The 27,466-nt window shown below is 45.0% G+C and overlaps 1 protein-coding gene across 2 annotated transcripts in view; it reads left to right on the top strand.

Moving 5' to 3' along the window:
- PAXIP1 (PAX interacting protein 1) overlaps positions 1-27,466 on the top strand; it is a 188,256-nt gene that overhangs the window by 135,851 nt on the left and 24,939 nt on the right. For both annotated transcript variants that reach the window (XM_069211133.1, XM_069211134.1), the window contains exon 16: positions 3,723-3,891. In XM_069211133.1, the coding sequence (XP_069067234.1) occupies positions 3,723-3,891 (169 nt within the window). The remainder of the gene's footprint in view (positions 1-3,722; positions 3,892-27,466) is intronic.

Genomic DNA, 27,466 nt, shown 5'->3' with positions numbered 1-27,466 from the left:
AACAGCCATGTTGCACAGCAGCTCAACTTCTTTGCAATATGAAAAAAACACTGACAAAGTCAATAGAATTTGCATAGGCAAAAACTATTGGTTTTGCTAGTGCTTGTTATGAAACATGCCTTACATCTGTCAAAAGCTTAGTCAAATGCTATCAACAAGGTAACCTCCAATTTATATTGAAACCTCTGGGGACCCATGGCTTTGAGCACTGTCACCAGGCCTGGGTGTATTTTAGGTGAAAGCAAGTGGATGAATAGTAGGAGGTTTTGAGTGGATTGGGGAAAGCTGCTGGGCGGGGAGGGGGTAAACGCTGATAGGTGGAAAGTAGTGGAAGGGATGGTTCAAGTAACAGTGGTATGTGTGTGGGATGGGAGAGGGATACTTTAAAACACCAAGCAGAAAGGGTCTGGGTGCAGTGGACCTTGGGCACGGATGGCGTCTCAATCAAAAACAAATAGTTTGTTAGTTGCTTTTTTAATCACTGCTTGTGTCATGTGATGATGTTTCCTTGAAAGCCATTATTTGCTTTATTTCCCTTTGAATTGCATTTTAATTGTACTTCATGTGCATCTGGTTCTTAATTTATATTGCTTTTAGTAGTGTAACAGTGCGTGATAAATAGTGTTGGGACCCTCCTCTCACTCGACTGGACTCTACCTTTATCCTTGCTCTTTACTGCATTTCCATCTTGACAAAGTGCTGTGAAGGAGCCTCGAGGAGCTATGTAGCACCAAGATAAATAACCTTAAAAACAACACAGCTCTGTTCAATTTAAGAAACCTTATATGTACAGGAGACCTTTTGATGAGAAGCAGTTATGTTGAAAGATTACCACAGAAAATCTTTACTAGGTTTTCGAAAACAATAATTTTTAATCCCCCTGTACGAGAAAGATAAACAGTTGTACTGTATTCAGGGACTAGATTCATTGTGAGACTGTTGTCATTCATGTTGAAATGCGATGACATTACCAAAGTATAATCGCCACAGATTAGCTGGTCACTGTTCTGCTCGTAGCAGAAAGAGGAAGCATCAGGGCATGGAAAGCGTAAGCAGGGATGAGAGGAAGATGGTGGAAGGAACGAGGGGGCAGGTGCAAGCGGTCACCTGCAGACACATGTACTGTCAGTGCATATTCAAAAGTAAATTAAAAAAAAAAAGTGAACCTGCAGACTAGTGAAAGGCCACAGGAAGCAGTACTTGGTCCAATCTTCAACGCATGGACGAAGGATCCAAAGAGCTGGAGGAAGTCGGATGCCTGGAGTAGCTGCTGACTAGTAGGAAGCAAGGAAACAAGACACATTTGGGGAACCAGCTAATGGTGAATAGTCACATGGGATTAGCCAATGGTAAGTAGAGGTAAGTAATGGGCGGGCTTTAGCCCACTTTTAAGATTTTTCTATTTTTTATTAAACACTATAGATTTCACAAGCACAGCACAAGCGGTGTACAGGTGAAACATAAAAATGGTACCTCACTAGTGCGTCTAGGCCCTGTGCCTGCGGCGAGAAACGGCCCAAAATGCAACCTGGATACATCACATTTTTCCACTGAAAACAGACCTGTTTTTTGCAACGTGGGTATCTTTGGTTTTAAGGCATAGCTCAGCCTACACCTAAGGAAAACTAGCAAACCTGTACTGTTTTTTTTTAAAACTAGACCCTTGAGGGAATCTAGGATGGAGTGACTTGTGTGGCTCTCACCAGGTTGTTTACCCATAACAGCTTGCAAACTTCAAACTTTGACTATAATCACATTTTCCTCATTTGATTTTGATGGTCTGTGATTGAAAGTTCTGGAATCTAGGGGGACCCACATACTTCCTTCCTCCCAGCATTCCTCTAAGGCTTCTGATAAAAATGATAGTTAATTTCTGTGGGTAGGCCTAGTACCTGCAGCAGGAAAGGCCCCAAAATACAATATAGAGACATCAACATTTCCTGTCACAAAAATGATCTGATTTGGCAGTGGGGGTAGCAGTGTTTGTTTAGCGGGGGATAGACAGCCATTCAGGGAAACCTGCCAAACTCCAGTATTTCAGATAACTAGACATCCGGGGGAGTCCAGGGTGGTATTCCTTGTGTGGATCCTACAATATTTCTAATGCCACCCATTTTGATGCGATGATGGCCTAGGGCTGTCCTTCGCATTCGAGGACATGTGTGGAGAACAGCCTAGACCTGTCCTCGGCACCAAAGCAGTTGGCTACTAAGAATTCAGATAGGCCGCTGAAATGAGTTCAGTTAAAGAAAACATTTAAGGAACAAAGATGGGAGATACTAGCCAGAAAGAAGGGAAAATATCTGCAAAAATTGAATGAGAAGGAAGGAAATAAAAACACATTTCTTTATAAGCACTGGAAAAACACCATCCCCATGATTCCCTGTGGTACAAAAAGAGAGTTAAACATTAATAATCAAATTTTTTACCCTTTTCGGTTTTTATATAAAATGTGACACATTGAAAAAACCCTAGTGGAGTTCACAAGAAATAGAAACTGAAAACAGGAAAGCATATCTATATGCAGTTGTGGGTGGAAGCAAAATGTTAACAGACCTGTGGGTGAAAAGGGCTGACCCCAAGCACATCTGTATATGCATGTGTATTTTATTTATTTATTTTAAATTATCCATGTGGTATTTCTAAAGCGCAAACCTAGCCAAAAAGCAGTATGGCTACGTACATGGCTGAACATAAATTCAACGGGAGATAAAATTGGCTAGTTTGTAGACTGTTAATGCTTTATGATGTAGCGCTCTTTCAAGAGGTGCATGTTCAACTCTTTTTATTATATCTTAATGGTGAGACAGTATAAGCTGTACCTAGACCAGACTTAAAAATACATGCATAATAGTATGTATATACATACTTTGGTTGAGCCTTTCAAAGTTTTAACAGCTAACACATCTTTGAGGTTTTGCGTTAAGAAACCATTGTTGATTGTGCACTCTATGAATTGATTTAACTTAACAGATACACATACCTAGAGGGGCTTTCAGTCAGGGTCAAGCTGTATGTTCAGCTCTCATTCACATTTTATTTCGGCGCAGCAAAAAATCATTGATGTGACTGTGGTGCAGCCCATATTAGCCATTGACTGACTTGCACTGAGTGGCAGCATTTTTACTGATCACATCCGCGTAAAAAGATGTGCTCATCTGCCTTAAAAATGTGCACTTTAATGCCAGGGTTCTGAGCCAGTAAATTATTTTCCCAGTGTTGTTTTCTTTGTATCCTTTATTCATTTTAAAAAAATAACCCTTGGGCGTTTAAACTATTTTTAAGGTTGCAATAGTTTAAGGACAACAGCACTTTTTTTTCTGTCAGTCCTATATATACCTGTGATCTGTATTAACACTCAAAAGGGTTTCTGAATCTGTTTTAACTACACCTGCCAGGTGGAAAGCATGCATAATGTTCTATTTAAATTCTATGCGATGGTTAATTTTTTTAGAATGTATAACTTTTATTGGAAGGGTATGGCTGCTACGTTTAGGAAACGATATGTGTACTTTTTTCTTTTTTAGTATGCTGGTTGTTATGCCTTATAAAAATAAAAATCACCTCAACTTGCCTGCGGCGGGCCTATTAACTTTACAAAGACTTGTTCAGCAGTCTGTTTTTTTAGATACTGCATTTGATGGGGACTTCGGCAGCAGTAGCTTTGTAATACTATTTGAGCTTTCACTTTTGAATTCAACTGAAAATGTTTTGTATTTCAGAAGCTGTATTTTCTTGGAGGAGAGGTTGCAGACTCAGCCCACAAATGCACTCACTTGGTTGCCAGCAAAGTTACACGAACTGTTAAGTTTCTCACTGCGATTTCCATAGCAAAGCATATTGTGACTCCGGAATGGTTAGACGAGAGCTGCAAATGCCAAAAATTTGTTGGTGAGTAGATATTTGAGAACTTACCAATAACAATGCAAAATGTTTGAACTTGATATTTCTACAAAAAGTATATGTTCGATGGCATCTGTCGCTGTAGATACGCATGTTTTGCATAGCTCGCCATCTGGTGTTGGGCCGGAGTGTTACAAGTTGTTTTTCTTGAAGAAGTCTTTCGAGTCACGGGACCGAGTGACTCCTCCTTTTGTCTCCATTGCGCATGGGCGTCGACTCCATCTTCGATTGTTTTTTTTCCGCCATCGGGTTCGGACGTGTTCCTGTCGCTCCGAGTTTCGGAATGGAAAGATAGCTTATTTCGGAAGATTTTCGTCGGTATTGTTGCGTTCGGGGTCGGCGTAGTTAGATTCAACACCGCGTCTAAGATCGAAGAGCTCCGGTGCCCTTCGGGGTAATTTTTTCGATCCCCCGTCGGGGCCTGGTCGGCCCGACCGCGTGCAGAAGAACGCCGATGGAACGGACCCCGTTCCGTTTCTGTCCCAAATGCCACAATAAATACCCCTATACAGACCAACACTTGGTCTGCAACCTGTGCCTGTCACCTGAGCACAGTGAAGACACCTGCGAGGCCTGTCGTGCGTTCCGGTCCCGAAAAACTCTCCGAGACCGTCGAGCCAGAAGACTTCAGATGGCGTCCGCGCCGACAGCCCACCGGGAGTTCGAGGAACAAGAAGAGGAGGGAACCTTTTCGATCCAAGAATCGGACTCCGAAGGATTCGACGATACACAAACCGTGAGTAGGACGTCGAAAACCACTCAGAAGAAGATTTACAAGGCCCAGGGGACGCCACTGCCACCAGGCCATGGCTCGACCCATAAATTCGGTGACCGACCGTCGGCACCGAAAAAGGCCCAAACAGTGCCGAGATCGTCCGACTCCGGTCGAGGCACCGGCACGCAGCCTTCTCGGGACCGAGAAAGTGCTGGAGACAAGCATCGACACCGAGATACCGGTGTAGACACGGCTCGACGCTGAGACAGCGGCACCGAAGAAGATCGACGCCGAGAGGTTTCGGCCCCGAAAAAGAAAAAAGTCACCTCGGAGCCGAAAAAAGAGGCAGACAGGGTTTCGGTGCCAAAACAAACTGCAACCGACCCAGTTTCAGGCTCTTATACAGAAGAGCACTCGCTAACCTCCCAAATGCAAAAGCATAGGTTTGAGGAAGAACTACACTCAACGGATGTAGACCATACGCAAAAGCGTATTTTCATACAGCAGGGGACAGGAAAAATAAGCACCCTTCCCCCTATTAGAAGAAAGCGAAGATTGGAGTTCCAAACTGAACAAACACCACAAACAAAAGTGGTGAAAAAAGTTACCCCACCACCCTCTCCTCCACCTGTGATTAACGTCTCACCAGCACAAACTCAATCACATTCCCCAGCTCACACCACCATGAGCCAGGGTGACCAAGATCAAGACGCATGGGACTTATACGACGCCCCAGTGTCAGATAACAGTCCGGAGGCATACCCTACGAAGCCATCTCCACCAGAGGACAGCACTGCGTATTCTCAAGTGGTGGCTAGAGCAGCACAATTTCACAATGTAAGCCTCCACTCAGAACAGGTCGAGGATGACTTTTTATTCAACACACTCTCCTCCACCCACAGCTCCTACCAAAGCCTGCCTATGCTCCCTGGTATGCTCCGGCACGCAAAAGAAATCTTTAAGGAGCCGGTCAAAAGTAGGGCAATCACACCAAGAGTGGAAAAGAAGTATAAGGCGCCTCCTACAGACCCGGCTTTCATCACTACACAGCTGCCACCAGACTCTGTCGTTGTAGGAGCAGCTAGGAAAAGGGCCAACTCCCACACATCTGGAGATGCACCACCCCCAGATAAAGAAAGCCGCAAGTTCGATGCAGCTGGTAAAAGAGTCGCAGCACAAGCTGCAAACCAGTGGCGCATCGCTAACTCCCAGGCACTACTTGCGCGCTATGACAGAGCCCATTGGGATGAGATGCAACATCTTATTGACCATCTGCCCAAGGACCTACAAAATAGGGCAAAACAAGTGGTTGAGGAGGGACAGACCATTTCCAACAACCAAATCCGCTCCTCCATGGATGCTGCAGATACAGCGGCACGGACAATTAATACATCTGTAACTATCAGAAGGCATGCATGGCTCCGAACGTCTGGATTTAAACCAGAGATTCAGCAAGCAGTTCTCAATATGCCTTTTAACGAAAAAGAACTGTTCGGTCCAAAAGTGGACACAGCGATTGAGAAACTCAAAAAAGACACGGACACTGCTAAAGCCATGGGCGCACTCTACTCCCCGCAGAGCAGAGGGAATTACAGCACATTCCGTAAAACACCCTTTAGAGGGGGGTTTCGGGGTCAGAGCACACAAGCCAGCACCTCACAGGCAACACCGTCCAGTTACCAGGGACAGTACAGAGGAGGTTTTCGGGGACAATATAGAGGAGGGCAATTCCCTAGGAATAGAGGAAAATTTCAAAGCCCCAAAACCCCTACTACTTAGCAGTGACTCACATGTCACTCACCCCCTCCACACAACACCAGTGGGGGGAAGAATAAGTCATTATTACAAAGCATGGGAGGAAATCACTACAGACACTTGGGTTCTAGCAATTATCCAACATGGTTATTGCATAGAATTTCTACAATTCCCTCCAAACATACCACCAAAAGCACAAAATTTGACAAAACATCATTCCAATCTCCTGGAGATAGAAGTGCAGGCACTATTGCAAAAGAATGCAATCAAATTAGTGCCAAACACACAAATAAACACAGGAGTTTACTCACTGTACTTTCTGATACCAAAGAAGGACAAAACGCTGAGACCAATCCTAGACCTCAGAATAGTGAACACATTCATCAAATCAGACCACTTTCACATGGTCACACTACAAGAAGTATTACCATTGCTAAAACTACACGACTACATGTCAACTTTAGACCTCAAGGACGCGTATTTCCATATACCAATACACCCATCGCACAGGAAATACCTAAGGTTTGTATTCAAAGGAATACATTACCAATTCAAGGTACTGCCTTTCGGATTAACAACCGCACCAAGAGTCTTTACCAAATGTCTAGAGGTAGTCGCTGCACACATCAGAAGGCAGCAAATACATGTGTTCCCATATCTAGACGACTGGCTAATCAAGGCCCATTTGTTAATAGAGTGCTCAAATCACACAAATCAGATCATACAAACCCTCTTCAAACTAGGGTTCACCGTCAACTTCACGAAATCCAACATTCTGCCGTGCAAGGTACAACAATACCTAGGAGCCATAATAGACACAACAAAAGGAGTAGCCACTCCAAGTCCACAAAGAATTCAAAATTTCAACACCATCATACAACGCATGTATCCAACACAAAAGATACAAGCAAAGATGATATTACAACTCCTAGGCATGATGTCTTCATGCATAGCCATTGTCCCAAACGCAAGACTGCACATGAGGCCCTTACAAAAGTGCCTAGCATCACAGTGGTCTCAAGCACAGGATCATCTTCTAGATCTGGTGTTAATAGACCGCCAAACTTACCTCTCGCTTCTGTGGTGGAACAACATAAATTTAAACAAAGGGCGGCCTTTCCAAGACCCAGTGCCACAATACGTAATAACAGATGCTTCCATGACAGGGTGGGGAGCACACCTCGATCAACACAGCATACAAGGACAATGGAACGTACATCAAACAAAACTGCATATAAATCACCTAGAACTTCTAGCAGTTTTTCAAGCACTAAAAGCTTTCCAACCAATAATAGTTCACAAATACATTCTCGTCAAGACAGACAACATGACAACAATGTATTATCTAAACAAGCAAGGGGGGGACACACTCCACGCAGTTAAGCCTGCTAGCACAAAAAATTTGGCGTTGGGCAATTCACAACCAAATTCGCCTAATAGCACAATTTATACCAGGGATCCAAAATCAACTCGCAGACAACCTCTCTCGAGATCACCAACAGGTCCACGAATGGGAAATTCACCCCCAAATTCTGAACACCTATTTCAAACTCTGGGGAACACCTCAAATAGACTTGTTTGCGACAAAGGAGAACGCAAAATGCCAAAACTTCGCATCCAGATACCCACACAAACAGTCCCAAGGCAATGCCCTATGGATGAACTGGTCAGGGATATTTGCTTACGCTTTTCCTCCTCTCCCTCTCCTTCCTTACCTGGTAAACAAACTCAGTCAAAACAAACTCAAACTCATATTAATAGCACCAACTTGGGCAAGGCAACCCTGGTACACAACGCTGCTAGACCTATCAGTAGTAACCTACATCAAATTGCCCAACAGGCCAGATCTGTTGACACAACACAACCAAAAGATCAGACACCCAGATCCAGCATCGCTGAATCTAGCAATCTGGCTCCTGAGATCCTAGAATTCGGGCACTTACAACTTACCCAAGAATGTATGGAAGTCATAAAGCAAGCCAGAAGGCCATCCACCAGGCACTGCTATGCAAGTAAATGGAAGAGGTTTGTTTGCTACTGCCATATTAATCAAATACAACCTTTACACACAACTCCAGAACATGTAGTGGGCTACTTGCTTCACTTACAAAAATCTAACCTGGCTTTCTCTTCCATTAAAATACACCTTGCAGCAATATCTGCATACCTGCAGACTACCTATTCAACTTCCCTATATAAGATACCAGTCATTAAAGCATTCATGGAGGGCCTTAGGAGAATTATACCACCAAGAACGCTGCCTGTTCCTTCATGGAACCTAAATGTTGTCCTAACTAGACTTATGGGTCCACCTTTTGAACCCATGCACTCCTGCGAAATACAGTTCCTAACCTGGAAGGTTGCATTTCTCATCGCCATTACTTCCCTAAGAAGAGTAAGCGAGATTCAGGCGTTTACAATACAAGAACCTTTTATACAACTACACAAGAATAAGGTCGTCCTAAGGACTAAACCTAAATTTTTGCCAAAGGTTATTTCACCGTTCCATCTAAATCAAACAGTGGAACTTCCAGTGTTCTTTCCACAGCCAGATACCGTAGCTGAAAGGGCACTACATACATTAGATGTCAAAAGAGCATTAATGTATTACATTGACAGAACAAAGAACATCAGAAAGACTAAACAACTATTTATTGCATTTCAAAAACCTCATGCAGGAAACCCAATATCAAAACAAGGTATAGCCAGATGGATAGTTAAATGCATCCAAATCTGCTACCTTAAAGCTAAACGACAGCTGCCCATTACACCAAGGGCACACTCAACCAGAAAGAAGGGTGCTACCATGGCCTTTCTAGGAAACATCCCAATGCAAGAAATATGTAAGGCAGCCACATGGTCTACGCCTCACACATTCACCAAGCACTACTGTGTAGATGTGTTATCCGCACAACAAGCCACAGTAGGTCAAGCCGTATTAAGAACATTATTTCAAACTACTTCCACTCCTACAGGCTGAGCCACCGCTTTTGGGGAGATAACTGCTTACTAGTCTATGCAAAACATGCGTATCTACAGCGACAGATGCCATCGAACTGAAAATGTCACTTACCCAGTGTACATCTGTTCGTGGCATCAGTCGCTGTAGATTCGCATGTGCCCACCCGCCTCCCCGGGAGCCTGTAGCAGTTTGGAAGTTACCTTCAACTATTTGTATATGTATCATCTCAACCTTAAATAGGTACATACTTAGTCACTCCATTGCATGGGCACTATTACTACAATTCAACTCCTACCTCACCCTCTGCGGGGAAAAACAATCGAAGATGGAGTCGACGCCCATGCGCAATGGAGACAAAAGGAGGAGTCACTCGGTCCCGTGACTCGAAAGACTTCTTCGAAGAAAAACAACTTGTAACACTCCGGCCCAACACCAGATGGCGAGCTATGCAAAACATGCGAATCTACAGCGACTGATGCCACGAACAGATGTACACTGGGTAAGTGACATTTTCATTTTTTTACATTTCTTTTAGATTCATGTAAACCCATCAGATTGAAGAACAGTTGCAAAATGTATGCCTAAAGTTAGCTTGGTGATTGTATTTTGATGTATTTTTTTGCTTGATGTGCATTTTTGAGCTGGGTGTATGATAAATCCGCTCAGTACAGACTCATAGTGGATACTTTGAGTTAAACATGACCACAATTTTGGACTTTTGTTGACAGAAAAGTTTGACTTGTACGTATTCCAGAAAAATACAAACATTGTAGAATTAAATTTACAAGTAACTTTTTAATATGCTATGGCCCACACCAACACGGGTCCCACGTGTGCTTCCAAACCTAAAAAAAAAGTGCCTTACAAGGGACCTTGGGTTTACTTCCTAAACATTGAACTTTGAACCTAGCACCATATCAAAATAATGTTGGCAATCCCATAGCAAGACATATTAGTAACCTTCACTGCAACCACACTAGTGTCTGCGGGACGACTCCTGTTGGAACCCTTAAATGCTATGGAACCCCTAAATGCTATGGTCGGAGGACACTTGCATATTGTCAGGCTTCTCTGTAAGGGCAGGCACTTTAGTCATTCAGTGCTTTGGCCTTGTAGACTGTTCCCATTGCTGAGGTTTGAGAAGCACATAGAGATTTTCGGACTTTTTCACACTAAGTATCCTTCTGGAATGCCTTTTTTTCAAAGTGAATGCTTTCTTTATGGCAGATAAATTAGCTACATTTACTCATCAGAGGCTAAGCAGTCAACTGCGTTAGTAGTGACATCACAAAGGCCGGTAGACTTGTTTACTGGACGGTGGAGCGATATTCGCCATTGAATGTGCTTTACAATTGCAGGGTTAATTTTGCTTTTTAAGGTTAAATTTAGCCCACTTGGCCTCGTTGGATTCTGTTGCCATGACTTTAAGAATGCTCCTGTTTGCTTTATGCTTCCTGAAATGTAATTTTCGCAGTGAGTAAATTGCTGGTTTAATTGGACTTGTTTCTTTTTTGTCAATACGTAGCTCCTATGCAATGTTATTATGGATAAAGAAAATCCTACAGCATTTGTGCATATTTTTTATTAAGATGCGCTGTGCAGACCCTGACAACTTGTAAACCATCATTTTTAGTATTAACAATGCATTAGTCCTGTTCGAGAACACGATCTGATTAGAGAGTAAGTCTGGTGACTATTGTAGTATAATCAAACACTTTATTTGACAGATTTGGAACATATCACACATTAACTGTTGTCTTTTGTGTGACTGGATGCTAGCATCCCTGTATTGTTTTTATAGTTGCTTTGTTTAATTAAGTCACTTCTTGTCTGCCCTACAACCAGCACTTTTCTGTGCTCGTATTAAATAGGAACAAAGAGTGTAGCACCCACACTAAATGTCATGCAAAGTTTAGTTTACCCAGTGTTTTGAATAGGGGAACCCATTATGCAAATGTGTGCAGTTGTTCCTGTGTGTACGGGGGTAGGAGAAGTGAAGATTTTTAGCCTGATTGTTGCACATGAAGGTGGCATTGGATCTCCGAAAGCTAATGCACTGAACCGTTGTTATATTTTATTACTCCAGTATTGGAACTTTCGTAGATTCACATGCTTGAATCATTCCCCGTCGTCGAGATGGGAGTCCCGGTACAATTTTCACAAGTAATGTTAAAACATATTGAAGAGAAAGGCCCTAGGCCTCTTCAATTTCATAGTCTATCAGTCATTTTGTGAAAAGGACCAAACCTGATCCTCCACCAATCAGGCGACAGCACCCTTCAGAACCTCCTGAGAGAAGCTCTAGCACCTCAGATTTTCTACCGCACGTCGTGCTAGGGAGTCTCCTCAGAGCTCTGCTCTGTCTTCTCACCTTTATTCAGCTCTTTTTCTCTCAGAGAAACTCATTTATTTGGATTTGTCAGCTATTTTTCAACTATGTCTGACAAGGAAAAGAAGAGTCTCTTCAGAGACTGCAAGACTTGTGGGAAGAAAAGACTTCATTCTGAAGACCCTTATCAAGACTGCATTTACTGCCTGTACCCAGATCATTCAGCCAAGGACTGTAAGATTTGCCGTACTTTTTCTTCTAAGACCTTAAAAGATAGAGAAGGCAGATTATTAATATGGCTGCAGAAACTAAAACATAGGAAGGATCCAGTTTCTGGTTCTGAGAGTGAGGAATCATCAACATCTAAGAGATCAGCTAAAAGGGCAAGATCACGCTCTAGATCTCCCTCACAAATCTCAAGAAAAGCCCTCTAAAAGGCTGCTTCAAGGTCTTATAAGGGTCGCAGCCCATCTTCTTCCCCAACTAAACTCTCAAGTAAAGAGGGGAAAAGACATTCTTCCAGTTCTGAGAGGCACAGGAAATCTTCATCTGTTCCACCATCTGTATCTTTCAAAAAGCCATCCTCTGTGACTGGAAAAAAGGCCTCGTCGACGGATTCCCCGTCGACGGCACCGTCGATGGGCGCATTGCCGACGACAACAGCTACTTCAGGATTTCCATCGTCAACGGCTCCGTCGGCGACATCGTCGACGAGGACAAGTACACCACCGTCGACGAGAACTGCAACGACGACATCAGCGCCGACGACCGTCTACACCTCGTCATCGGTGCTGATGTCAGTGTCCGCCCTACCGTCGTCGACGGTAGACTCGTCGGCGAAGCTTTCTGCTATTAAAATAACTGTGCGTCCAGCGTCGACGGCACCGTCCATGACAAAGTCGATTTACACGTCGTCGACGAGGGAAAAACATCAAAAAAGAGGAGAAAAGTTAACTCCAACCCACACATCACCTAGTAAGGTATCCTCCCTGGTGCCAGTACATCTTTTGGAGGGAGATGAAGATTCAGATGAAGACGGGCCTTTTGGAACAGCCCACAGCCCGTTCTGAATTGAATGTAAAATACCAGGAAGAGGAGGAATATGAGGAAGCTTATGATCCCCAGGCTTACTCTGAGCATCAGCAGTATCAGCAGGGAGCGTATATTCCTTCCGACCTGCTTACTGGCCTTAGAGCGATGTTAGTGGATTACAACAGAAGGTTTCCTCCACAAGGAGAACAGCCTCCTCCATCACCTATTTTTGGTGTTTCTACTCCACATCAAAGACCAACGTCTTTGCATCTCACAGATGTGGCCACTCCGGACATGACAATTCCCCAAGACACCGACATCTCAGAAGGAGATCAGGAAGAAGGAGAGCTCGTAGACACTCACTCAGAGTGGGACGAGTACATTATTCCTGCTCCATCTTCTCCTTCTCATTCGAAGGTGGAATCCCCACCTGAAGACATTGGAGGTTTTCACAATCTCCTAGAGAGGGCAGCCTAGCGTTTTGCTTTACCGCTACCTACGAAGCAAACAGATTGTTTCCTATATGATTTTAAAGAGCCCTTTCAAAAGTCTGTGCGCTCTATCCCGATGGTGAACTACCTGTGGGAAGAGGGCCTTAAAGTCATGAATAATCTGGCAACAGTCACGGCAGTTTTGCCACGTCTGGATAAGAAATACAAAGCTCCTGATGATGCACCAACATGCTTGACAGGACATCCTCCTCCGGATTCAGTAGTAGCTCAGGCAGCTCAAAGAAGATCAAAAAATCCTTCTGCCCCGATTTCCGCACCCCCAGACAAGGAGGGTAGGCGGCTAGATAACATAGGGAAAAGATTTTCGTCTATGGCCAGCCTAGTGCTTAGAGCTGCCAACTCCTTGGCTATTTTGTCTCGATACGACAGACAGCTTTGGGCGGATATTGCACCTTTTATTAATCAACTGCCAGAAGACGTAAAATCAGAGGCAAATAAAACTGTACAAGAAGGTCAACGCACGTCTGCAGAGCTTATAGACTGTGCAATGGATATAGCGACCACTGCTTTCAGACAGCTTGCAGGTGCTGCTGTATTAAGAAGACAGGGCTGGCTTAAAGCCACCTAATTTCGCCCAGAAGTCCAGAATAAAATCCTAGACTTACCCTTTGATGGCCAAGCGCTATTTGGGAAACATGTGGACGAAGCCCTACAGTCACTCAAAACGGACACGGCAAGGTCATTAGGGACCCTGCAATATCGAAGATCGTCCTAGGGGGAGTGGCCAACCTTCTTACAGAGGGGGATATCAACAACAGAGATATTCTTCCTATCCATCATCTTCACAACAATATCGTCCATACTACTTCCAAAGGCAACAGACTTAACCAGCCTATAGTAGACCGGCAGGCCGTGGACATTCAACCCACCCGGCCAAAGATTCAGCTCATAGAACCTGATGTTTTCGAGGCGCTGGCTACGCTCAGTCCTCCTCCTGTCACCCTGGGCGGGAGAATTTCCTTATTCCTCAGTCAATGGCAAACCATTACGACAGACAAGTGGGTCCTACAATTAGTGGAACGGGGCCATACTTTAGAATTTATCCAGATACCTCCCTCCAACCCCCCCCTCAGGACTCCTTCAAGATATCCTCAGCAACTCAAAGAAGAAGTCGACAAGCTGCTTCTCAAGGGAGCTATAGAGAAGGTGCCTCGGGCTCAACGAGGAACAGGATTTTATTCCAGGTTCTTCATCATTCGAAAAAAGTGGAAGGATTGGAGGCCGATCCTCGATTTAAGGAAACTAAATGTATACCTAAAAAAAGCAATCGTTTCGAATGATCAGCCTGCAAGACGTCCTTCTGCGTCTCAATCAAAGAGATTTTATGTCATCACTAGACCTCAAAGACACATACTTCCACATACCCATCCACCCTGCCCACAGAAAGTATTTGAGATTCACCGTAGCCGGGAGCCATTATCAATATCGCGTCCTTCCCTTCGGACTCAAATCAGCCCCAAGAATATTTACCAAATGCCTAGCACCAGTCGCAGCCTTTCTCAGGAAAAGAAAGCACCAGGTTTTTCCATACTTAGACTGGTTAATAAAGGCAAAGACTTACACAGGAGCACACAAGTCAACAAGAAAGTGCATTTCCCTACTGACCAATCTCGGATTCACAATCAACTGGGAGAAGTCCAACCCTCTACCAGTACGCAGTATTACTTTTCTGGGAGCAAAACTGAACACTGAATCCGGCATGGCATGTCCCACGTTAGAGAGACAACAAAGATCACTACCCCTAGGGAGTTCCATACACACAAGACGAAAGGTTACTGTCCGTCTCTTCAAATCACTGTTGGGCATGATGTCTTCATGCATACCTCTGATCCCTCTGTGTCGGCTAAAGATGCGCCCCTTGCAGGAGCAGCTAAACCGTCAATGGCTCCAAGTATCAGGCACTTTCGAAGACCAGATACAAATAACTCCGATAATGATCAAAACTGTCAAATGGTGGTCTCAAAAGCATCATCTGTCAATCGGTCTCTCGTTTCTTCAACAGCCAGCCCCGTGGACCATAACAACAGATGCCTCACTGGAAGGCTGGGGCGCAGTATTACAGGACCTGAAAATAAGTGGCAAATGGCCAATCCATCTGGCATCAATGCATATCAATTGGCTAGAACTCAGGGCAGTGCACCTCGCCTTACAAGCGTTTCTCCCAAGAATCTCAGGATTGCGAGTGGTGAGGAGAACGGACAACACCACTACGATGCACTATCTCAACAAACAAGGAGGTACAAGATCTCTCACCCTCTTCAGGGAAGCCCAAGCGATCTGGAACTGGGCCTCACAGCAAGGCATCACACTATCGGCGGTACACTTGCCGGGAATAAACAACAAGGCAGCAGATGCACTCAGCAGGCAGAAAGGGACTGCCACGAGTGGGAGCTAGACCAGACAGTACTGACCCAGATTTTTTCCCAGTGGGGAACACCAACAGTGGATCTGTTTGCGAAGAAGGACAACGCCAAATGCCAGTTCTTCGCAAGTTGGCATCACCAAAAGGGATCTTGGGGGAATGCGTTTTCGATAGTCTGGTCAGACATCTTTGCTTACGCCTTTCCTCCCATTCCGTTGATCCCAAGGGTCCTCACGAAGATGAAAACCGAACCGTGCACTTTCTTACTGATAGCCCCGTACTGGCCGCGCCAACATTGGTTCACGTAGCTCCTCATTCTGTCAGTCAAACCTCATATTCCACTGGAGCTGTTACCTCATTTACTAACAATGAACAACGGCCAAGTTCGGCACCCCGATCCGCAGTCAATGCGGTTGTCAGCATGGCTCCTCACCACAGAGAGTTTGCGCATTTGAACATCCCGCAGGACTGCAGGGATATTTTGTCAAAGGCCAGAGCGGATAGCACTAACAAGACGTATCAGTGTAAATGGAAAAGATTCTATGCCTGGTGTCATCCGCGTCAAATCGACCCTCTACTCTCACCACCAGAAGAAATATTGCCGTATCTCTTACAGTTAGCTCAATCTGGCCTAGCACACTCGTCCATTAAAGTTCATGTAGCAGCTATAGCTGCATACAGACGTTCAGATGACACACCCTCGCTCTTCTCTTCTCGGCTGATTAAGAGATTTCTAAAGAGGCTTTTCAGGGTTTACCCTCCTTTCAGACCACCACCTCCTCCGTGGAATTTGAATTTTGTTTTGGCACAACTGATGAAGCATCCATTTGAACCGATCCACCGTGCTTCCCTCAAATACTTGTCGTGGAAGGTTGCCTTATTGATAGCTCTTACATCAGCTAGGCGGGTCAGTGAGGTGCAAGCGCTGTCCATCCAAGAGCCATTTCTGCAGCTTAAACAAGATAGACTATTAATGCGCACTAACCCGCATTTTATTCCAAAGGTTCCGTCAGACTTTCACATGAACGAACCTTAAGTCTTCAAGTCTTTTTTCCCTCATCCATCTACTCTGGCGGAGAGGGCATTACACTCTTTAGACGTGAAAAGATGCGTTCAATTTTATTTGGACAGGACTAAATCTTTTCGGCGCTCTAATCAGCTATTTGTGGCGTACAGTGCTCCTAGGAAGCGGTGCCCGCTATCCAAGCAGAGTATTTCTAGAGGGATCGCCTCTGCTATTCGCTTTTGCCATCAGGCAGCGGGCAAACCTTTGCAGTCATCTGTGCATGCTCACTCGACGAGAAAAGTCTCATCGTCAGCGGCACTGTTTGCCACTACAAGACATATGTAGGGCAGCAACATGGAAGAGCTGTCATACCTTCACTAAGCACTACTGCTTGGAGTCCCTCTCGCACGGAGAGGTAGCAGTGGGCCAGGCGGTTCTCAGGAATCTCTTCAGGTGAAGGTGAGCCATTTCTCCTACATCCCTCCATCCTAGAACAGGTATGCACATTGTTTAAAAAAAAAAAAAAAGAAATGCATGTAAGGATAAGAGAACGCTATCATAATCCCATAAGTAAGCGGGTTTTCAGACATTGATCATGTTACAGTAGTGTCTTATGATGATTTCTATTACTGTTTTGTTCTTCAAATTTCATCATGTATCTTCACAGGTATATCTCTATGTTCGATGGCATGTGTAGCTGCAGATACACATGCTGTGCACAGTCCGCCATCTGGTGTTGGGCTCGGAGTGTTACAAGTTGTTTTTCTTCGAAGAAGTCTTTTCGAGTCACGAGACCGAGGGACTCCTCCCATTTCGAATCCATTGCGCATGGGCGTCGACTCCATCTTAGATAGTTTTTTTTCCGCCATGGGGTTCGGACGTGTTCCTTTTCGCTCCGTGTTTCGGGTCGGAAAGTTAGTTAGAATCTCGGAAAAAATCGTCGGTATTGTTTGCGTTCGGTATCGGGTTAGTTAGAACAAATCGACACCGAATTTTGAAGTTCTCCGGTGGCCCTTCGGGGTTTTTTCGATCCCCCGTCGGGGCCTGGTCGGCCCAGCCACGTGCGACTTCAAGGCTGATGGAACGGACCCCATTCCGCATCTGCCCAAAATGCCATAACAAGTATCCGTATACGGATCAGCATCTGGTCTGTAACTTGTGCTTGTCCCCCGAGCACAAGGAGGATACTTGTGAAGCCTGTCGAGCGTTTCGGTCGAGGAAGACGCTGAGAGACCGAAGAGCCAGGAGACTACAAATGGCGTCCACGCCGACAGGTCAAGAACGTTTCGAGGAGGAAGAAGCAGCTTTCTCCATCCGCGAGTCGGATTCTGAAGAACTCGACGCCGAAGAAACACACCAAACCGTGAGTAAGACGTCAAAAATCAAGACTCACGAGAAGTCCACAAAAGCCCAGGGGACGCCACCGCCAACAGGCCATGGCTTAACCCGAAAACTAGGTGACCGATCCAAGGCACCGAAAAAGGGCATGCTGGTGTCGAAGTCATCGGACTCCGGTCGAGATACCGCCACACAGCAACCTCGGAGCTGAGACCGCAGCTCCGTGAAACTTCGGCACAGAGACAGCGGCACCGAAGACTTTCGGCACCGAGACACCACGCCGAAAACAAAGAAGGTTTCTTCGGAGCCTAAAAAGACTTCCGAAAAGGTTTCGGTTCCGAAACATCCAGCCTCGGAGCCGAAAACTAGTTCCTATACAGAGGAACAAGGATTAACCTCCCAATTACATAGATTTGGAGAGGAGCTTCAAGCAGTAGAGCCTGACTACACGCAAAGAAGGCTTCATATTCATGAGGACACTGGGAAGATAACCACTCTTCCCCCAATCAAAATAAAAAGGAAACTTGCCTTTCAACAAAAGGACAAGCAACCACAGGCAAAAGTGGTGAGAAAAACAACCCCGCCACCGTCTCCACCACCATCAACACATGCATCACCAGCAACAACTCCACCACTGATGCACTCACCAGCTCATACTACAATGAGTCAGGATGATCCCGATGCATGGGACCTTTATGATGCTCCAGTGTCTGACAACAGCCCAGACTCCTATCCCACAAAACCGTCCCCACCTGAGGACAGTACATCCTACACACAGGTGGTCGCAAGGGCAGCCGAATTTCACAACGTCACCTTACATTCTGAACCAATTGAGGATGACTTTCTGTTTAACACCCTATCCTCCACCCATAGCCAGTACCAAAGCCTTCCCATGCTCCCAGGAATGCTAAAACATTCAAAGCAAATATTTCAGGATCCAGTTAAAGGCAGAGCCATAACTCCAAGGGTGGAGAAAAAGTACAAGCCACCGCCAACAGATCCAATCTATATTACAACACAACTAACACCAGACTCAGTAGTTGTCGGGGCAGCTCGTAAGAGAGCCAACTCTCATACCTCAGGAGACGCACCACCTCCAGACAAAGAGAGCCGCAAATTTGATGCTACGGGAAAAAGGGTTGCAGCACAAGCAGCAAATCAATGGCGTATTGCCAATTCACAAGCACTTTTGGCAAGATACGACAGAGCTCATTGGGATGAAATGCAACATTTCATCGAACACTTACCCAAGGAGTTCAAAAAGAGAGCGCAACAGGTGGTAGAAGAGGGACAAAGTATCTCAAATAATCAGATACGGTCTGCCATGGATGCAGCAGATACAGCTGCAAGGACAATAAACACTGCAATCACGATACGAAGGCACGCATGGCTGCGCACTTCAGGGTTCAAACCGGAAATCCAACAAGCTGTGCTCAATATGCCATTTAATGAACAGCAATTGTTTGGGCCGGAGGTTGACACTGCCATTGAGAAACTCAAAAAAGACACCGATACAGCCAAAGCCATGGGCGCACTGTACTCCCCGCAGAGCAGAGGCACATTTCGGAAAACACCTTTTAGGGGAGGGTTTCGAGGTCAACCCACAGAAACTACAACCTCACAAACAAGGCCTACTTACCAGGGTCAATATCAAAGGGGAGGTTTTCGGGGACAATATAGAGGGGGCCAATTCCCAAGAAATCGATGAAAATTCCAAGGCCCCAAAACTCCTCAAAATAAACAGTGACTCACAAGTCACGCAACCCCATCACATAACACCTGTGGGGGGGAGACTAAGCCAATTTTACAAACTTTGGGAGAAAATAACAACAGACGCCTGGGTCTTAGCAATTATCCAGCATGGTTATTGCATAGAATTTCACCAATTCCCTCCAAACGTCCCACCGAAAACACACAATATGTCAAAACAACATATAGATCTTCTAGGACTAGAAGTTCAAGCATTGCTACAAAAGGACGCAATAGAAGTAGTGCCAAATCTACAAAAAAACACAGGAGTTTACTCACTGTACTTTCTAATACCCAAAAAGGACAAAACTCTGAGACCAATACTAGATCTCAGAACACTAAATACCTACATCAAATCAGACCACTTTCACATGGTCACGTTACAAGACGTAATCCCACTGCTCAAACAGCAAGATTACATGACAACATTAGACCTAAAAGATGCGTATTTCCATATACCACTACATCCTTCACACAGGAAATACCTAAGGTTCGTATTCCAAGGAATACATTACCAATTCAAAGTGTTGCCATTCGGAATAACAACTGCGCCAAGAGTTTTTACAAAATGCCTAGCAGTAGTAGCTGCACATATCAGAAGGCAGCAAATACATGTGTTCCCGTACTTAGACGACTGGTTAATCAAAACCAACACGCTAAGACAATGTTCACAGCACACAAACTACGTCATACAGACCCTTCACAGGCTAGGTTTCTCGATCAACTACGCGAAGTCACACCTTTGGCCGTGTCAAACACAGCAATACTTAGGAGCGACAATCAACACAGCAAAAGGGATTGCCACTCCAAGTCCACAAAGGGTTCAAACATTTCACAAGGTAATACAGGCCATGTATCCAACACAAAAGATACAAGTCAAAATGGTAATGAAACTCCTAGGCATGATGTCTTCATGCATAGCCATTGTCCCAAACGCAAGATTGCACATGCGGCCCTTACAACAGTGCCTAGCATCACAATGGTCACAAGCACAGGGTCAACTTCTAGATCTGGTGTTGATAGACCGCCAAACATACATCTCGCTTCTATGGTGGAACAGTACAAATTTAAACAGAGGGCGGCCTTTTCAAGACCCAGGCCACAATACGTCATAACGACGGATGCTTCCATGACAGGGTGGGGAGCACACCTCAATCAACACAGCATCCAAGGACAATGGGACATACATCAGAGGCAGTTTCACATAAATCACTTAGAACTGTTAGCAGTATTTCTAGCGCTGAAAGCATTTCAACCCATAATAACCCAAAAATACATTCTTGTCAAAACAGACAACATGACAACGATGTATTATCTAAACAAACAAGGAGGGACACACTCGACACAGTTGTGCCTCCTAACACAAAAAATATGGCATTGGGCGATTCACAACCACATTCGCCTAATAGCACAATTTATTCCAGGGATTCAGAACCAGTTGGCAGACAATCTCTCTCGAGATCACCAACAAACCCACGAATGGGAAATTCACCCCCAAATACTAAACAATTACTTTCAAATTTGGGGAACACCTCAAATAGATCTATTTGCAACAAAAGAAAACTCAAAATGCCAAAACTTTGCATCCAGGTACCCACAAGATCAATCCCAAGGCAATGCTCTATGGATGAACTGGTCAGGGATATTTGCGTACGCTTTTCCCCCTCTCCTTCCATATCTAGTAAACAGGTTGAGTCAAAACAAACTCAAACTCATACTAATAGCACCAACATGGGCAAGGCAACCTTGGTACACAACACTACTAGACCTTTCAGTAGTACCTCATGTCAAACTACCCAACAGACCAGATCTGTTAACACAACACAAACAACAGATCCAACATCCAAATCCAGCATCGTTGAATCTAGCAATTTGGCTCCTGAAATCCTAGAATTCGGGCACTTAGACCTCACACAGGAATGTAGGAGGTCATAAAACAAGCTAGAAAACCTACCACTAGACACTGCTACGCAAATAAGTGGAAAAGATTTGTTTATTACTGCCATAATAATCAAATTCAACCTTTACACGCATCTGCAAAAGAAATAGTAGGATACTTACTACATTTGCAAAAATCTAACCTAGCTTTCTCTTCCATTAAAATACATCTTACGGCAATTTCTGCTTACCTACAAATTACGCACTCAATTTCATTGTTTAGGATACCAGTCATATAGGCGTTTATGGAAGGCCTAAAGAGAATTATACCACCAAGAACACCACCAGTTCCTTCATGGAACCTCAACATTGTCCTAACATGACTCATGGGTCCACCTTTTGAGCCCATGCACTCTTGTGAAATGCAATACTTAACGTGGAAAGTTTTTAATTGCCATCACATCTCTAAGAAGAGTGAGTGAGATTCAAGCATTTACCATTCAAGAACCATTTATTCAAATACACAAAAATAAAGTTGTTCTACGGACCAATCCTAAATTTTTACCAAAAGTGATCTCACCGTTCCACCTAAATCAAACGGTAGAATTACCAGTGTTCTTCCCACAACCAGATTCGGTAGCCGAAAGAGCACTACATACATTAGACATCAAAAGAGCACTAATGTACTACATTGACAGAACAAAACTAATTCGAAAGACAAAACAATTATTTATCGCCTTTCAAAAACCTCATACAGGAAATCCAATTTCAAAACAAGGCATTGCTAGATGGATAGTTAAGTGCATTCAAACCTGCTATCTTAAAGCTAAAAGAGAACTGCCTATTACACCAAAGGCACACTCAACCAGAAAGAAAGGTGCTACCATGGCCTTTCTAGGAAATATTCCAATGAACGAAATATGTAAGGCAGCAACATGGTCTACGCCTCATACATTTACCAAGCACTACTGTGTAGATGTGCTAACTGCACAACAAGCAACAGTAGGTCAAGCTGTATTAAGAACATTATTTCAAACTTCTTCAACTCCTACAGGCTGAACCACCGCTTTTGGGGAGATAACTGCTTACTAGTCTATGCACAGCATGTGTATCTGCAGCTACACATGCCATCGAACGGAAAATGTCACTTACCCAGTGTACATCTGTTCGTGACATTAGTCGCTGCAGATTCACATGCGCCCACCCGCCTCCCCGGGAGCCTGTAGCCGTTTAGAAGTAGATCTTACACATTTGTACATTTGTAAATATATTACTTAAAACTGTATTATGTACATACGCATTCACTCCATTGCATGGGCACTATTACTAGCATACACAACTCCTACCTCACCCTCTGCGGGCAAAACTATCTAAGATGGAGTCGACGCCCATGCGCAATGGACTCGAAATGGGAGGAGTCCCTCGGTCTCGTGACTCGAAAAGACTTCTTCGAAGAAAAACAACTTGTAACACTCCGAGCCCAACACCAGATTGCGGACTGTGCACAGCATGTGAATCTGCAGCGACTAAGGCCACGAACAGATGTACACTGGGTAAGTGACATTTTCCATATATATTAGAGATAAGTAGATAGTTATATTTATGTGTATATATATGTATGTATATAGATATATAGATATATATATATATATGTTCGATGGCATCTGTCGCTGTAGATACGCATGTTCTGCAATAGCTCGCCATCTGGTGTTGGGCCGGAGTGTTACAAGTTGTTTTTCTTCGAAGAAGTCTTTCGAGTCACGGGACCGAGTGACTCCTCCTTTTGTCTCCATTGCGCATGGGCGTCGACTCCATCCTCGATTGTTTTTTTTCCGCCATCGGGTTCGGACGTGTTCCTGTCGCTCCGAGTTTCGGAACAGAAAAAATAGTTAATTTCGGAAGATTTTCGTCGGTATTGTTGCGTTCGGGATCGGCATACTTACATTCAACACCGCATCGAAGTTCGAAGAGCTCCGGTGCCCTTCGGGGTAATTTTTCGATCCTCCGTCGGGGCCTGGTCGGCCCGACCGCGTGCTGAAGAACGCCGATGGAACGGACCCCGTTCCGTTTCTGCCCCAAATGCCACAATAAATACCCCTACACAGACCAACACTTGGTCTGCAACCTGTGCCTGTCACCTGAGCACAGCGAAGACACCTGCGAGGCCTGTCGTGCGTTCCGGTCCCGAAAAACACTCCGAGACCGTCGAGCCAGAAGACTTCAAATGGCGTCCGCACCGACAGCCCGACGGGAGTTCGAGGAACAGGAAGAGGAAGGTACCTTCTCGATCCAAGACTCAGACTCCGAAGGATTCGACGATACACAAACCGTGAGTAAGACGTCGAAAACCACACAAAGAAACATTTACAAGGCCCAGGGGACGCCACTGCCACCAGGCCATGGCTCAACCCATAAAATCGGTGACCGACCGTCGGCACCGAAAAAGGCCCAAACAGTGCCGAGATCGTCCGACTCCGGTCGAGACACCGGCACGCAGCCTTCTCGGGACCGAGAAAGTGCTGGAGACAAGCCTCGACACCGAGATGCCGGTGTGGACACGGCTCGACGCAGAGACAGCGGCACCGAAACAGATCGACGCCGAGAGGTTTCGGCCCCGAAAAGGAAAAAAGTCACCTCGGAGCCGAAAAAACACGCAGACAAAGTTTCGACGCCGAAACAAACTGCAAGCGACCCAGCTTCAGGCTCTTATACAGAAGAGCACTCGCTAACCTCCCAAATGCAGAAGCATAGGTTTGAGGAAGAGCTACAAGCAACTGATGCGGACCATACGCAAAAGCGTATCTTCATTCAGCAGGGGACAGGAAAAATAAGCACCCTTCCCCCCATTAGGAGAAAGAGAAGGTTGGAGTTCCAGACGGAACAAGCACCACAACCAAAAGTGGTGAAAAGAGTTACACCACCACCCTCTCCTCCGCACGTGATTAACGTTTCACCAGCACAAACGCCATCACACTCCCCAGCTCACACCACCATGAGCCAGGGTGACCAAGACCAGGACGCATGGGACCTATACGACGCCCCAGTGTCAGATAACAGCCCAGAGGCATACCCTACAAAACCATCTCCACCAGAAGACAGCACCGCGTACTCTCAGGTGGTGGCTAGAGCAGCACAATTTCACAACGTAAGCCTCCACTCAGAACAGGTCGAGGATGATTTCTTGTTCAACACACTCTCCTCCACCCACAGCTCCTACCAAAGCCTGCCTATGCTCCCTGGTATGCTCCGGCACGCAAAAGACATATTTAAGGACCCGGTCAAAAGTAGGGCAATCACACCAAGGGTGGAAAAAAAGTATAAGCCGCCTCCTACAGACCCGGCTTTCATCACAACACAGCTGCCACCAGACTCTGTTGTTGTAGGAGCAGCTAGGAAAAGGGCCAACTCTCACACATCTGGAGATGCACCACCCCCAGATAAAGAAAGCCGCAAGTTTGATGCAGCTGGTAAAAGAGTCGCAGCACAAGCTGCAAACCAGTGGCGCATCGCGAACTCCCAGGCACTACTTGCGCGCTATGACAGAGCCCACTGGGACGAGATGCAACATCTCATTGAACATCTGCCCAAAGACTTCCAAAATAGGGCAAAACAAGTGGTTGAGGAGGGACAGGCCATCTCCAACAACCAGATCCGCTCCTCCATGGACGCTGCAGATACAGCTGCACGGACAATTAATACATCTGTAACTATCAGAAGGCATGCATGGCTCCGAACGTCTGGATTTAAACCAGAGATTCAACAAGCAGTTCTCAATATGCCTTTTAATGAAAAAGAACTGTTCGGTCCAGAAGTGGACACAGCGATTGAGAAACTCAAAAAAGATACGGACACTGCTAAAGCCATGGGCGCACTCTACTCCCCGCAGAGCAGAGGGAATTACAGCTCATTCCGTAAAACGCCCTTTCGAGGGGGGTTTCGGGGTCAAAGCACACAAGCCAGCACCTCACAAGCCACACCGTCCAGTTACCAAGGACAGTATAGAGGAGGTTTTCGGGGACAATATAGAGGAGGGCAATTCCCTAGAAATAGAGGAAGATTCCAAAGCCCCAAAACCCCTACTACTAAACAGTGACTCACATGTCACTCACCCCCTCCACACAACACCAGTGGGGGGACGAATAGGTCATTATTACAGAGCATGGGAGAAAATCACTACAGACACTTGGGTTCTAGCAATTATCCAACATGGTTACTGCATAGAATTTCTACAGTTCCCTCCAAACATACCACCAAAAGCACAAAATTTAACAACACACCATTCCAATCTCCTAGAGATAGAAGTGCAGGCACTATTGCAAAAGAATGCAATCGAATTAGTGCCAAACACACAAATAAACACAGGAGTTTACTCACTGTACTTTCTGATACCAAAGAAGGACAAAACACTGAGACCAATCCTAGACCTCAGAGTAGTCAACACTTTCATCAAATCAGACCACTTCCACATGGTCACACTACAAGAAGTATTGCCATTGCTAAAGCTGCACGACTACATGGCAACTTTAGACCTCAAGGATGCTTATTTCCATATACCAATTCACCCATCGCACAGGAAATACCTAAGGTTTGTATTCAAAGGAATACATTACCAATTCAAGGTACTGCCTTTCGGATTAACAACCGCACCAAGAGTCTTTACCAAATGTCTAGCGGTAGTCGCTGCACACATCAGAAGGCAGCAAATACATGTGTTCCCATATCTAGACGACTGGCTAATCAAGGCCCATTCGTTAATAGAGTGCTCAAATCACACAAATCATATCATACAAACCCTCTTCAAACTAGGGTTCACCGTCAATTTCACAAAATCCAAAATTCGGCCACGCAAGGTACAACAATACCTGGGAGCCATAATAGACACATCAAAAGGAGTAGCCACTCCAAGTCCACAAAGAATTCAAAATTTCAACACCATCATACAACGCATGTATCCAACACAAAACATACAAGCAAAGATGGTATTACAACTCCTAGGCATGATGTCATCATGCATAGCCATTGTCCCAAACGCAAGACTGCACATGAGGCCCTTACAACAATGCCTAGCATCACAGTGGTCTCAAGCACAGGGTCACCTTCTAGATCTGGTGTTAATAGACCGCCAAACTTACCTCTCGCTTCTGTGGTGGAACAACATAAATTTAAACAAGGGGCGGCCTTTCCAAGACCCAGTGCCACAATACGTAATAACAACAGATGCTTCCATGACAGGGTGGGGAGCACACCAAGATCAACACAGCATACAAGGACAATGGAACGTACATCAAACAAAACTGCATATCAATCACCTAGAACTTCTTGCAGTTTTTCAAGCACTAAAAGCTTTCCAACCAATAATAGTTCACAAATACATTCTCGTCAAAACAGACAACATGACAACAATGTATTATCTAAACAAGCAGGGAGGGACGCACTCCACGCAGTTAAGCATGTTAGCACAAAAAATTTGGCATTGGGCAATTCACAACCAAATTCGCCTAATTGCACAGTTTATACCAGGGATACAAAATCAACTCGCAGACAATCTCTCTCGAGATCACCAACAGGTCCACGAATGGGAAATTCACCCCCAAATACTGAACACTTATTTCAAACTCTGGGGAACACCTCAGATAGACTTGTTTGCGACAAGGGAGAACGCAAAATGCCAAAACTTCGCATCCAGATACCCACACAAACAATCCCAAGGCAATGCCCTATGGATGAACTGGTCAGGGATATTTGCTTACGCTTTTCCTCCTCTCCCTCTCCTTCCTTACCTGGTAAACAAACTCAGTCAAAGCAAACTCAAACTCATATTGATAGCACCAACTTGGGCAAGGCAACCCTGGTACACAACGCTGCTAGACCTATCAGTGGTACCCTGCATCAAATTGCCCAACAGGCCAGATCTGTTGACACAGC

The sequence above is a fragment of the Pleurodeles waltl genome, chromosome 10 (genome assembly GCF_031143425.1).
Source record: "Pleurodeles waltl isolate 20211129_DDA chromosome 10, aPleWal1.hap1.20221129, whole genome shotgun sequence".
NCBI classification, from domain to species: Eukaryota; Metazoa; Chordata; class Amphibia; order Caudata; family Salamandridae; genus Pleurodeles; species Pleurodeles waltl.
The sequence above is the reverse complement of the archived record's forward strand: the minus strand, read 5'-3'. Positions and strand labels throughout refer to the sequence as shown.